This window comes from Drosophila yakuba, chromosome 2R (assembly GCF_016746365.2).
Source record: "Drosophila yakuba strain Tai18E2 chromosome 2R, Prin_Dyak_Tai18E2_2.1, whole genome shotgun sequence".
In the NCBI taxonomy this organism is placed as follows: Eukaryota; Metazoa; Arthropoda; class Insecta; order Diptera; family Drosophilidae; genus Drosophila; species Drosophila yakuba.
In genome coordinates, this window is record NC_052528.2 from 16,486,121 (window position 1) to 16,500,752 (window position 14,632).

Below are 14,632 nucleotides of genomic sequence, written 5' to 3' on the forward strand. Positions count from 1 at the left end.
TTTGTGATGTATACCAGGGATCGATGGTAGTAAAAATAGCACCCAATAATTCTGCGATAATCCTGACTTTAAAACCCATTAACTAATCCATTTCTAACGATTAATAGTGAATGTGATTTTAAGCCACATTGGTAACCCGTTCTCTGAACCATATGATAAGAATGATGTTAAAAATGAATTTTGGTTTATATCCCTGTTTACCTGCGCAGCATTGTTGCTGTACACATTGCTGCGATTTGCCACCACGCTGGGTACGCGGCTAGTCGGATGGTGTCCTACAGGCGGGTGAGCTTTGCTCGAATGGGACGTCGGATCAACACCCCTTGTGGTCGAGCTAGTCACGGGCTCTGCTCGACTGGAATTGTACGGCGGAATGGGGGCCACAATTGGCCGCTCCGAACGTTTTTTCGAGCTGGCTGCATTACTTCCAGTTCCAGCGGCACCAGATGCTCCAGAAGAGGCTCCATGACGATGGGAAGACTTCTGGGCCAACAAAGCTTCAAATTGTCGCAAGTTCTCCTCACGGCGCTTGGACGCAGAAATTGTGGTGGCCGTTAGCTTAGATGGAGTCACTCCATCCACTACACTGCTGCTGCTACCGCCACGACTGGCGGAGGCGGAGTTGGACATGGTGGACGAGGAGCTCCTGGCCGCCGGAACGGGTGCCGTGCCAGCTGGTCGCCATACTGCAGGCTGTTTCTCGTCCTGCAACTGCTGCTTCTGCTTTAGAGTGGCCCTCATAGCCAGAACCGTATCATTATTCTTCGTGTCAGAGGCAGTACGTGCCAGTTTAGCCTTCACAGCATTTGCTCCGTTTGCGGCAGCTGCCGAGTTCTTGGAATACGCTCCGATCGAGTTACGACCGTCGCTGCCACGCTGGAATTCCGATAGCATCAGCTCATTGCTGTTATCCAGTTCGCCCGCCCGCCTGCCGCCCAAATACTGAAAGTCATTCTCGGAGGACATGTCACTTATGCCCGGTCGCAATAGGTTTTCCGTTTCACCGTATCGCTTACTCTGCTTGCGCTTGATCTCTAGTTTCATGACGTCCATCGATGATTGGGATTGTTGGTTTTGCTGCTGTTGCTTGAAGCTCTCCTCCACGTTGTGAATGTGCTTCTCGATGGAGCCGAGGGCAAAGGATACACCGGCATCGTCTTCGGTGGACAGGAGGCGTGGCATAGGCGGCTTTTGGCGTTCTTTGGGCGTGGGATGCGGCTGCAGGGTGGGCAAGGCCGATACGGCTATTCTGGGCAATGGAGTGACTTGGGCATCACGTCGTCGCAGCTCTACTATGCTGTCGTCTTCGATTGCTCCATCGAGATCTTGGTTGGCAAGATGTGTTTGACGCAGTTCCATTACCTTTTCCGTTTCCGGCAAGTTATTGCTGCTATTATTGTTGTTGCTGCTGCTGGTGATGCTGCAGCTGTGGTTGCTGTCCTGGTTGCTAGATGGCGCCACACTGAGCTTGGGCGGTGCAGGTGCCGCCCCCTTGCGGGCGGCATACAGCCGCACACTCTTCCTGGTGGCATCGCCGCGATTTAAGTCAGGTGTTGTGGTAGTGGTGGCCTCCATAGCTCCTCCGTCTTGCTGTTGGTTTCGGTTTCTCTGCGTTTTTTCTCTCTTTGGCTTTTTTGTCGTGGCACTACTTCCCTTGAATGTGTTGGTGCACAAGTACTTGTTGCTCGGAGAGATCGCTACTTTTTCTTTTATTTTATTTCTTTTTCAACTGGCGCTTGGCGTGTTTATTGTTCTTACACTGTGAGTTCGGAAAAATTATTAACTTGGGTTTGAGGCTTCGGAAGTACAATGCAGCTCACACCGACAGGGGTAACCGAATGTGTGTGCGTCCGTTTGCATTGGGCTTTCTAAATTCTTAACGTTAGTTTTGTTTGTTTTTGTTTCTTTTCTGTGGCCTAACAAACACACAACAAGTCGCAGTTGTTGCGCATTAAAACCTCGAAAATGAATTAAACACACAGCCAGCAACTTCCATTTCTACGTATGTACATATGTATGTACAGATGGGCGGACGGGGAGTGTGTGTGCGTGATATTTACGACAACAGGCGGACAAGAGCTAATCTGTCTCCCCGGTGACACTGAAATAAACACACGGCAGGCGATGTGGGGATGTGAAAGGGAGGGCAATATACCTAAACACACACCTACATAGCAAGAGAGAGTGCGCAAGAGAGAAAAGTGAACTGGCACCTACACACCTGTGGTGGAGGCGAGCTCTTGTGCGTGTGTTTGTTTTCGGTCTCTTTCTCGCTTATTTGCTCTCTCCTGCTTCTACTGCTGTTGCACAAGCTCAGCTGAGATGCCCTCGCTCTCTCTCGTGTGTGTGTCACGCTTTTCCTGTCCCCACCCCCACCCTCCTATCCCACGCTCTCTTTTCAGTTTTATGATTCATTTGCCTTTTCGCTATTTTCCTTTGTTGCTTTTAATTACTGTCTAAATAGTTACGATGTGGAGATCTACAAGTATCTGAACAATTCGTTGGTACGAGTCGTTAGTTGCTGGCTGGTTTTATTCCATTTTGTTCGTCGCTGCTTCAGTGAGCAAAACGAAAAGCTCCAATGCACACACACATACACACAAATATACACGGGCGCACCAACACATTGAAGCAAATGAACTACTTTTAGACAATTGAGCCGACTTTTTCACTGCTGAAAAACACAGTTAGGTTATATACATCGGTCGTTTGATAGTGTGTGAGTATTTTCTTTTTTTTTTTTCACTTCAGCTATGGACAATAAAAAATCACATTTCGCGCAAATCCCGATTATTAAAAGGTTCGTTTTGTTGGCCGGAGGAGTTCTTAGCCATACACGCTTATCTTATCGCAGAGGCACGCGGCTTTCGCAATTTTTCGCACTCGTTTTACGTGGGGGTTTGGGTATTGGTACTAAATTATAGCTACTCCTTTGTAACTCTGACGTAAACGTCGCCGATTGACTACGACTACAACTATACGATTTACAACAACAAAAAACACAGCAAAACGCAGAAGACACCGAATAACAAAGCTAAACAGGGCTCAGCAGCCAAAGAGCCACTTGGCCACTCAGCAACTGGAACTGGAGTGCCGGAGAGCGAGAGCGCGGAGTATTCCAAAAGCACGGAATCGCTTGGAGCAGCGACGTCGACTGCGACAGCGGCGTCGGCCTTAATACACCAACACACCAGCACAAGCACACGATCAGTGGGTAGCCCTCTCCACTGGTGGAGCACCACTACCACCAACACAGTGAGTATCTCTATTCGTATCTGTATCTGTGTACTTGTTCTCCCACAAAGAGAAGCCCCGTTTGGAGCTCGAAAGGTGTGCGGTTGTGTGAGTGTGCGAGTTCCACTGAGCGTAACGCTGGGAAAGAAACTGTTAGCCGTGTTTGCTGCCAGAGTTTAGTGTTCTGCGCATGTGCGCAATATACAAGTTCCACCAAGTTACGCAAAGCGCTTCTTCCCTGATTCACAATCACTAACTTTCGATTGGACTTTGCTCTTCTATCAAAATCGATCAATCACCTAATACGTTCAACTTCTGAGTTAATCAGTTGATTAGGATTGCATTATGTAAGAGTGCTCAGTAAAAAATCCAAAAGGACATGACGACCTTATCACATCTACACTTATCTATCGAAACACGTAGTCGGAAGACTACAGTCGTCGTGAAGATTTTACTAATCAACTTCCCTATCTTTCCCCATCTCTCTATACAAATAACAAAAAACAATAACTGAGGAATACACAAAGTTCGACAATTAAAATGCAATCTCAAAAGGACTATAATAGTGTACACAACAGCTTGTCGTCAAATGATAACAAGTCATTTGTTAACCTATACAATGGAATAAAATAAATAAAACATATTTAAAACATAAACACAAGTGAAACAACAGAAACCAAATACATAAAGTATACTCAAAAATTAGTAATAATGAAAAGAGAGAAACTGTTGTGTGTCGTCTGAATATTTGATAATTCTGTTAATTTCAACTCGCCAAGTTGGGTTTCAATTTATTTCTATAAGGTATCTAGTAGACGAGCCGCTATAAAGTGTCCGTATTAATTAAGCTAATTGAATAACTTGCAGCTTAATCTACATTAAAACAAGAAAGCGAGATTTCAGTCAAGCCTTTTCAGGTCCATACAAAACCATTAGAGATAAAATTCCAAGTTTCGCATGTTCGCTAACTGCAGGGAAAACTAATGAGGTCAACTATTATGAACTTGTCCCCCCAGCAGTACAAACGTTTTTAGGAATATACTAGATGTTTTGAAACTGGGAACCTGTAATCCCTATAATTCCCTAATCTTCAAACGTATTTGCATCGGGGTTTAATGTAGCATTTGCGTGATTAGACTGAAAATATATATTAGTTTCCATATGGATTATAGGAATTCAATGTGGGGTAACAAAAATCTGAAATTAAACAAAATCCATAATCAAAATAATAGAAATCGTAATTCATTCGATTGCGGAAAACAAAACCAAAACCGTGACAAATACAGACAAAAACGAAACAGCGATTACGATTAGATTGAATGAAGGTGGCAGCACAACAACGATAAATTTGCAATGTTCATAAATTAATGGGTGAGTGTGAGAGACCGACAAACCAAATGGCTTTCTTTAGAGGAAGTAAATCATACAGCCCCCCACTCTCTTCAAATCAAGTAGCAAGGTCAAGTGGTCTTGTACCTATGCCTAATACCCTGCCTAATCGCCAATATAATAAGTAACATAATTTGCAATCCCAGCTCCCAGAATAAGAACTCCATCATACTGTCATTATATAAGTGATGCAAAAGTTTAGGGCTATCATCGGTGGTTTTCGATAAAATGTAAGCAACCATCGATATTATCGATAATAACAAATTTTAGCAGTATACCGGAATGGAGTAATTCCTCAACATATTCAATGTTACATACCCTCGAGTGGCGAGCCTTGTCACTGGATGATGCCGACTCCTTGGCCTTGGGCCTTTCCGCCTTGCTGGTGGCCACAATGGGCAAGCCGCCGTTCTCGATCATTGTCACCACGATCTTATTGTTCCGACTGCTCACGGTGCCACCCCCACCACCGCTTGCATAGGATGAGTTACCCGCCGCAGCTGAGGCTGCATTCGTGGCCGCCAGATTCTTCTGCCGCAGAGCGTTCGATAGCCGCTGCTTTCTTTCCGCCCGCGCCTCCTCCTTTTCCCGCTGCAGCTTGGCAATCGTGGCGGGCGTGTGGCTCTTGGAGCGCTTAAGAAACCTCATCAGTTGGCTCTTTACATTGGTGGCGGCACTGCCATTTCCCTGGCTTGTGGCATCGCCTATTTCCTCTGCCTTGCTGGATCTTCGGGATATTTGAGCCTTGGTGGGTGCCTCCAGGCGACGGAAGACTCCATCGGCCATTCTCACAAAACAGCCCTCGGACATCTTGTGAAAGGAGTCGGATGGCAGTTTATGGAAATCGCCATTGGGACTGCGGTAGTAGCAGTGATCCGTCCGATGATAGCCATCTCCCACAATATAGAACTCGTTGCGCCCCTCCTTGGGCGCCACAACTGCTGCTGCGGCAGCCGAGGACTCGGCAGCCAGGTCGTCAGTCCTGGCACTGCGATCCACGGGCAGTTGAAAGGCCATCAGCTGGGTGGTGCTACTGCTGCTGCCACCGGCTGCATCCTCTGTAGTGATGGGCAGGACGCTACCAGAAGTCCCCTGGCCGGTGTTAACTGGTTTCAGTTCACTGATCGTCACCGGACGACGTTCCGGGTTCTTGCGCATGATGCTTCCATTGCGCAGGAGTGAATCTCGCAGCAGGGAGAGCTCATCCTTTCGCAATGGTTGCACCAATGTGGGGTAATGTTTCGAAGACGAAGTCGATTTGCGGGTAGAGGTACGACGATTTCCAAACTGTGAAGCCGGCTGTGGTGGTTCCTCCTTGTTGTTGTTATTGCTACTGTGGTGCATCTGCCGGTGACTGGAAGTCTGGCCCATGGTGGGTGCTTTGGTGGCTTTGCGGTGGGCGGTTCACTTGGTTGGTTCGTGGCTGGGTTGCGGTGGTTGTTTGCTTCGTTATCGACGCGACTCGGTGTTCACGGTATACGGATTATTGGCCCAGTTGCAACGAAACTGAGACACATATTCCCTCGTTCTTCGCGTTGGCAATAGTCACAGCGAATTTCGTGTGTAAACATTGAGAGCCCTGAATGCGCGCGTATTTGTGTGAATAAAAGTATGAATAAATTTTGTTCGTTTTGTGTATTTTGTGGCACAGCAATCACAATTCAGGCACAGCTTTGTCGCTTTTATTTCGAAAAGACCATCTTGTTAAATTCTATTAGAGCACAATGAGGGAACATTGGAGAAGCAATCGCAGTAAAAGTCACAGTCTCTCGGTCACTAAATTGCAAACACAATTTTACTCGGCAAAAATAATTTGGATTCGCAATGCACAGAGTAAAAACAATATCATAAGAATTGATAGTCCCATTTAGCAAGCCGCTTAACCAGTTAAATTAGGTATGGAGAACTCTGGATTGCACAACTAAATTTACTTGTCAAATTTTAAAGTATTTTTAACTCTAATATGTATCCAAGTTTGTCATTAACCAGTTTATATTTTTATGAAAAATTAAAGTTCTGCTTTGAATGTCAGTTGTCTAGTTCTGGTTTTACAACCAATTTGAAGAGTTCAAAATTGGGATTGAAGTGCTGCTAAATGTGTCTCTGTGCATCAAGAATAGGTTATCTTAGCTTTCTTCGGGGATATTTGTAAACTTGTTGATTACATGTCACGTGAGGGGGGCTTGGGGGGATTCTTTAAAGTGAAGGGTGGTGGTTTTAGATAACAACACATGTCTCTTATCAGTTATCGCACTTTACACATCTCTCTCCGTGTGAGTGTTTCTGTTTTTTGTGGACACAAGACACTCGCGATAAGTTCCACAACCATTTCAGCTGGGTTTGCTTTTGTATGGCTGAGTGTGTGTGCGTGTCTGTCGCTGTGCGGATTGTGGATCGTAAGCCTTGGCACGCCCGATACAGATACGCAGATACACAGATAGTAGAAGACCAGTAACAACTACAACAACCACAAAATAAGCGTTAAAGAGACAACGATGAAGCCCCACACATTGCTGTTGCTATTTCTGTGATTCCATCTCGCTCTCTCTCTTTCCGTCTGTCCAGTTGTTGTTGCTGTTCTTCTGCTAGTTACCTCGTTTAAGCGTTACTTACACACACACTAGCACACAGCGGCTGTTGCTTTTGCGCGTGTGTGTTTTGGGTAGGAATTTGTTCGTTTTTTCCTTTTCATTCCGCTTTCGTTCTTTTCGCTTGCACTACAACTGTTTTTCTTTCATTTATTTTTTTTTTTGTATTTCTTGTCATACTCGTACTTTATAATTAAATTAACTTATCACCCGCAATTGGCTCATTTCTCAATGTATCTGCGAGTTGAAGTGGTTGGCTCAAAAAAAGCTGGATACATTTCACTGGAACTGCAACACACACGCACACATACACACAGATATATGTAGATGGGCACTAACATACAGCGAGAGTCCAAGCTGGAAATTTATAAATTAAACACTATTTAACCGAATTTATTTATAAACACACGTGCGTGTGTACTTAGTCAGTTGGAGAGTGTGAGAGCGACTGTGACTTTTCCTACGTCAATTTGGTTTATTTTAAGCTGCGTACTCATGCCCTTGATTTCATTCTAAGTGAGCTTAGCTGATCGGATTAGTCAGTGACGTTGTTCTTTATCGCGGATGTTGTAACGCCAGCGATTTGTATTCAAATTCGGATTCCGATTAGGATCACAACTATGCAAACTGCGCTTTAGCTTTTTTGCAATCTTTTCGCCTTACTTCTGTTGTTTTTTCTTTATTTTTCCGCGTTCTGTATTGTTTTGACGTAACGCCCTTGTGCTTGTGCGATAATAACTGGTCACAATGGCAAACGGCGAATTATAAATTGAAAGTAACAAAAATAACAACAAATATATACCAGGGGAGTCAACTCATCGCGGGGCGATAACGATACAGGCTAGGCGATATAGCAACGATATCGGTGGAGAGCGACGGATAATGACAACAGAAAACAGCGCGACGACGGTGACCACACGAATGAAGTGGAACTTAATACTAAAACAAGCTTTCGACCATCGCTGCTGTATGCTGGCTACTTTTGCCATTGTGGCTGCCGCCGATGTGGATTGTAATTCTGTGGATGTGGCGAGCGAGCGAGCGAGCTTGGCATTTTTGCCAAAGTTCTGCGTCTGGGAAGGTCGTTGTTGTTGTCTTTGTTATTGTTGTTGCTGCTGCTGTTGCTGTAGCTACTCCAAGACAACAACGACACACCCAATAAAAATCGTATGCAATCTGCAGGTAAGTGCAGGTGATTCATACCCACACACACATACACTTACTCAAAAAACTGGTAGAAACCACACATATTTCTCGCCAAACATTGAGAAACTTTGAAGAGAAGGAGAGAGAACTCGGAAGAGCTTTGGCAAAGGGATCCCCAGATGAGTTTGGAAACCTGTGGCAAGCCGAGCTTAAAGTCCACATAAACATCAACTCAGCATAATTTAAAAGACTTCCATTGGAAGTTCCTAGATAGAAAGGCAGAGATTCCAGTAGGTAGCTTCTTAAAGAAATTCAGTGAATCTTTAATAATTTAAAATTTTTAAAAAATGAATCTTCTCTTCATATAAAACATTTTTATCCAAAATTTCGTTAAAAAATTTTAAATATATTTCTTCTTTATGTGATAAAAACAATATCAAAAAAGAAGAAGAGAACCCAATTTGAAAACACACAATGCGATTTCAAAACCTCTTGGAACTGACACAGGCCAGAAATGTCTTTTATGAGGATAAAGCAGTGCTGTTAGTTGAGATCGTTATAAGTTAGTCACTCACGAGTCCACACCTAACGTCCACAAAGGCAACTAGTTAAGCTTATTTACCTACACCACGTAAACTATTCAAGTGTATGTCGGATACAAACACACAAACCAAGGCAGAGAATTATTTAAAATCAAAACAGTTATATGATTGTGCGAAGAGAAGTACGGATCCCACGGATTTGGCTTGGATAACAAAGATAAAGACAGAGAAATAGAGAGGATATATAGAGACTGACTGACGTGATGTGATTATCGAGAATTGTTTAAAATACTATAATTGCACTTCTGAATGGACGTAGTCAGCTGTATTGACTCAGACTTTTCGTTTTTCGAATGAAGCAAAGTACACTCATTTTGTATATACTTTGAACCGTTGGTGCTACCAATTAGCAAGTACCCAAAAGATACGGTAATGTATAACAGTACCACCCAAATTTCTTGTAAATGAGTAAATAAAGTTAAAGCTATATTGTATATATCAAAATCATTGAACAGGTCCCAGATATGAAATAGTCTAAGATACCAACCCATTTGTCGTGTTAAAAGAGTTCACTGAACTTGTCGATTTGATACTGTAACATAACAAAAGCTATGATACAAGCGATATTCACTTAATTTAACACTGTGTTCAATGATGATGATATAAGAAAAACAATGAGATGTATACGAGTTTTGGATTACTCATAATATGAGACATCAGTTATAGTAGATAAAATTCATAAAACTAAACGTGTCCCTTACAAAGGCAGATTTCTAGCTCTGATATGTGATATGATTTTTTAGATGTATTTATATACTTTCCCCCACCTGACAAAACACAGAATTATTTGTGGTACGGCACATTTGACACAAACGGAAGACTCCTGTAAGGCGAAGCTTAGATCGTAAAGTACATTAACTACTCTTTGTTAAGGATTCAAATTTAGCTGTATTGTATTGTGCATTCTACAAGCTGGTTAAAACTTTAAGAGGCTTCACTTCACCTTACCTTTCCTTGATACCCTATAAATGGACCATACAAATAGTGATGACCCAAGCCACAGAACGCAGGAGCAAACAAAAGATGGGTTGGTGAATAAGCCCCCCAAAAAGAGACGGACTTAGGGACGTGGGTACGGATGATAGGTACTGATACTGAGGAAACCCAAAAAGGGACTCACCTTGGCGGACGAGGTTCGTTGCTTGATCGCGGAGGGATGAGCCGAGTGGGTGCTGAGCACGTTCTTGTTGACGGTGGGCGCCACTCCGCTGCCGGGGGTGTGGTGATGGTGGTGGTTAATCGCTGTGCCGGCCACTGCCGCCGAGTTGTTGCTGGACAAGCGGGCACCGTCGGTGGTCATGTTGTTGGCCACATGATGGTGGTGCTGGTGGCTGTGCTGGTGCGAGTGATTGGTGTTGGCCGCTGACGCCGAAACGGGCGCCGGACCCTGAGACACTGATCCCACTCCACCTGTCGCTGCCGCCCCCGAGGCCGGCGTGGGCGTGGCCGCAGTACTATTGCTGGTGGCCGAATTCGAGGACGTTACAATGGGCATCATTGTGTTGGTGTTGGCGACTGGCGTTGTCGTTGGTGGCAGTGACACAATGTTTGCATTGGCCGAATCATGCTGCTGCTGCTGTTGCTGTTGCTGCTGATCCTTGACCGAATGCGAGGATGTGCTGATCGAGTAGGTGGTTGTTGTGCTGGAGACGGCGGCCAGTGGTGGCACCGCGTTTGTGGCGCTCGATACTGGCGCCGCCGGTGCTGCAACATTGGATGCTGTGCCATTGGACACACCATCCGCTGGCAGGGCTTCAGGAACTGGCTGCAGTGTGGTGCGCATTGCTGTCGACATATTTCCAAACAGTCCAATAGGGTTTCTTAGAGATTCTGCACGTGAGATTCGAGTATTTTCGGGAGTCTTTCAGGTTTCGGTGCTTAAAAGTAGTCAAATGCCCAATGGGTTTCTATCATCCGTGGTACTCCTTCACATCTGCAAGAAATAAATGCACTCAATTAGTAAGGAGCTAAACAAAGCAGACCATTCGTATATTTCGGCACTTATAATATGGCTGGCCGTTCACTTGCCATTATCAAAAACGTAGCCAATTACCAGCTCCGATTACCGACCTCAAGCCATAACACTTTAAAAGCACAATAAAAAAAAAATAATCTCCTTTGTCTGCTTGAGTCTACTAGCTTTGTCCACACAAAGTAATGCAGAAAATCAAGTTGACCACTCAATACGAACCACTAGAAGCAGATTACTCAGACATTACGAGTGTAAGTTGCTATTCTCCGTTAATTATCTAGCTATTCAATTTATCTTTTTCATGGCAGCGATCTTAAGGTAATTTAATATTAATTAGTTATATCAAGACTACATGTAGCTGCATTAAAACTATACTTAAAACTTAATAACATTAAAAAAAATCGGATTCCCAAACAACAAGGAATTTAATTGTTTAATTACTATTTTAATTAACTCAAATATTAATGGAAAATCAATTACGCGAACTAATAGTTATAAAACTATTTTAGGAGTCTTATGGTATTTCAGTATAGATTGATTTGGTACAAACTGAGTAATACAATCGTAAGAATTCATATTTGGCTTATGGAGTTTACCACTGAGCACTACAAAAACAAGTTCCGATTGATTTTATTCGGTATATAGTCGTCGGTCAGGAAGTCGACGACACTCTCGATTTCGGCCTTTAACTGAACGTCCTGCAGCATGCGCAGTTCCTGCCGCACTCCCGGCTCCAAATCGTTGCGGGCGAGGAGGTCATTGATTTTCTTGTTGTCGCCGGCAACCAGGGCAACCGCTACAGTGCCGAGTGCGGGAATCTCCGAGGGGTGTAGCCCAATCCAACGCAGCGCAGGAGTGGTTAGTCCTTGGCTGGAAAAACTCATCGACTGCGAGCCATGACGATAGACAAGCATTATCTCGACGCCAAATGGATCGGCGTCCACGAGAATGTAGGCCGACAGTTGGTTCTCCATGGTGAGTCGGTGGACAATCCTCCGGGTACAGCAATCGGGGTATCCCTTTCCAGTTATCAGGATGAACCGGCGTTTAAAAGTTCCAAAAACATTTCTAGATAAGAGACTCTCAAACACCGACTCCTTTTCAACGATCAGTACAAATTCCGCCTGAGTTTCGATTCGATCTATCTTCTCGGGATCCGTGGGCAATGTCATAGGTCCACCATACAAGCTACTGTCCAGAACATCTCCGTTGGTCATAAGCAGCCTTAGGTCGCCTACAAGAGTAACCGAATGAGCAGGCAGCCTTCGATTAGGGTTTCCAGATTAACTCACCTGCCACCAGGCCCTTGGAGGCGGCCAGTATGCCCAACCTTAGTGGGGATGTGCTCAGCATACGACAGACATCCAGCCTGGCTTCGGCAATCCTGGACTGCGACCGGATGAGCAGGGGATTGTCATAGTATAGTCCACGGACGGTGAAGCTTCCTCCACGGACTTGCAATCGGTGTACACGGGAGAGCATGTAAATCAGCAAACAAAAGCTATGGCGACTTCCGTGATTATTATAGCTGACCCGTCGATATTCCGTGATCATGTTTCCGGCTGAATTTCGGGGAACACGTAGAGTGGCATTGCCTTGGACCAAGTTGCTCAGCAGCTCGAGGGCAATTCTTTCTATACTCTCCGCAAATTCACCCATTGTTCTAGCAATTTACTTATATTAGGCACGGATTCTTAACAACAAATCTGTACGGCTTCTTGATTTTGTACTTTCGCAATTAATCATCTACAAAATGAGGCTGTTTAATATCCAAATCAAAAGCAATTGACAATAAATATAATTTTACGTGTGGTAATAACATTTTGTGATACATTATAAGCTACATCTTAACAAGATCTTGTTTACTAACACTTAAATTTTAAACAGTTACATTTTGCAATTTCCCCAACTTTATGTATCCTTGCACCCAATTTCCTTTAGCACTGAATTCGCATGAATTTTAATGTTTATGCGAATGAGTCCAATGTTTTGAAACATTCTATAGAATTTTGAGTGTAAGCACATTTTGGTCTAATTTAATTGCACAGGGGTGCCACGCCCCCAGGGTTTTCTATTTGTTTCTTTGAATGCCTTTGTCACAAGCGGAAACCCCGCAGGAAAATGAGTGAAAACTGTGGGCTGAAACGCTGATACACGCCCACCGACCTACGCACAGTAATATTTCATAAATACGTAAGCAATTCGTGGACTTACATAGCATACGAAAATCAAGTGGGCTTTGCACATACTTATATCTGCTTTTGTAAAAGTTTATCGCGTAAATCGTTGCGTGGAAACATTTCGAGGGGGGTTATAAATAATTTCCGAAAGGAGCTTGCTGGCTAAAAATATACCATTGAAATGAAAATTCCCTTTCGGTGAAAACAACTGTTTTTTAAAAATTTAAGCACGCACACTAGTGGCAGCCGAAGAAAGCGCGAGGGAGATGGAGAGTGCCATAAGTTTATGTGAATTTCTTTATTCGGTCTTTCATTTTTTCTTCTTATTTTATTATTCTTTTTTCTTCTTTTTCGTATGTGCAGAAAAGTGTACTCGTTATTACAAAGCACGCACACATGCACCAAGTGGGGGCGGGCGGGGGGCTTTTCGCTCTCTTTCGGGAGAGAGAAAGAGAGAGTGTGGGGGAAAAGAAAGAGCGCCAACGAATGGGCTAGGAAAACTAACGAACGGAACGAAACGAAACGGAATGGCAGCCCAAGTATTGATTTGCTGGTTATGGTGCTGCCACTTCTTGTACTTACCAATCAAATACAATTTCCGATCGGCCCAAGAAAAGCTAAAGCTGAAAAGCTATTCGCTCTCTCGCTCAGAGAGGAGTCGCTAGCTGCTGGTCTCTGCTGGTGTTGTTGGTGTTGCCATCGATGTAACGCATATTATTATTTAATTTCTTTCGATTTTCCCAGTTCCTTTTCCGATTCCGTTTACCCGAAAGTGGTTAGGTTTGGAAAGGCTCTGCTTTTTACCGACTTTTACCGAACGAAAACGACGACACACACAACGAAATGCAAATGCAATACATAGCTTTCTCACTCGCTCACTAGCTCTCGCCCGCTCTCACTCGCACAGCAGCAGTAGCAGCAGCTCTTTGGTTTTCAATCAGATTTTTCTTTCTTATATTTTCTTATCGCGATGGTATTTTTTTTTTCCTTCGCTTTTTTGTTAAAGAAGAACGGTCACCGATTTTTCACAAAGATTACGAACGCACCCCCACTTCTCTTCCCTCTCACTGAAAAGCCACAATAACAACAACAACAACGACAGTCTTGTTGGCAACAAATGGAAATATTCGCTATATGCTCTGCGCTGCTCTGCCCTTCGCAAAACTAATGTGTATCCGCGATGGGTAATGGGTAACTTGATATTGATACGATTACTATTATTATTATTGATAGCCGATTAGCCGACATAAGCGGTGGCCGCAATTGGCAAACGACGATTGTCCCGCTCACGCAACGCAGTTAAATATTACTATTTTCCTCCGTCTACATCCACTTTGGCAGCAACAAAAGTATGTACGTCTCGGTCTCTCAAAAAAATTCACATTACGATACGGCAGCCATATTGTAGCAGTGTTGCCAGCTAGACGGACTTCAAAAATACTAATAATTTCCCCCGGTGGCTACTAATATACTAAAAAGGCCGCTTTCTCTCATTCGAACAACCGCGCCCCACAGTTTGAG

The 14,632-nt window shown here is 44.0% G+C and overlaps 2 protein-coding genes across 35 annotated transcripts in view; both read right to left on the bottom strand.

Annotated features, from left to right (window-relative positions):
* Positions 1-13,833, bottom strand: part of LOC6530934 (MAP/microtubule affinity-regulating kinase 3) — a 28,013-nt gene extending 14,180 nt beyond the window's left edge. For 14 of the 34 annotated variants that reach the window (XM_039372685.2, XM_039372686.2, XM_039372706.2 and 11 more), the window contains exon 1: positions 202-1,705. In XM_039372685.2, coding sequence (XP_039228619.1) covers positions 202-1,575 — 1,374 coding nt within the window. In that variant the 5' untranslated portion in view covers positions 1,576-1,705. Of the gene's footprint in view, positions 1-201; positions 2,283-4,366; positions 4,432-4,941; positions 8,195-10,079; positions 10,893-13,693 lie in introns of those variants that run through there. The other 20 variants (XM_039372698.2, XM_039372696.2, XM_039372699.2 and 17 more) reach the window with 10 other exon arrangements.
* Positions 10,838-13,814, bottom strand: LOC6530937 (meiotic recombination protein W68). The gene is made up of 3 exons (XM_002091743.4): positions 13,694-13,814; positions 12,224-12,677; positions 10,838-12,165 (listed from the first exon to the last, which is right to left on the bottom strand). The coding sequence occupies exons 2-3, from the start codon at positions 12,588-12,590 to the stop codon at positions 11,537-11,539; spliced, it is 996 nt and encodes a 331-aa protein (XP_002091779.1). The 5' UTR covers positions 12,591-12,677; positions 13,694-13,814; the 3' UTR covers positions 10,838-11,536.
* Positions 13,834-14,632: the final 799 nt, after the last annotated feature.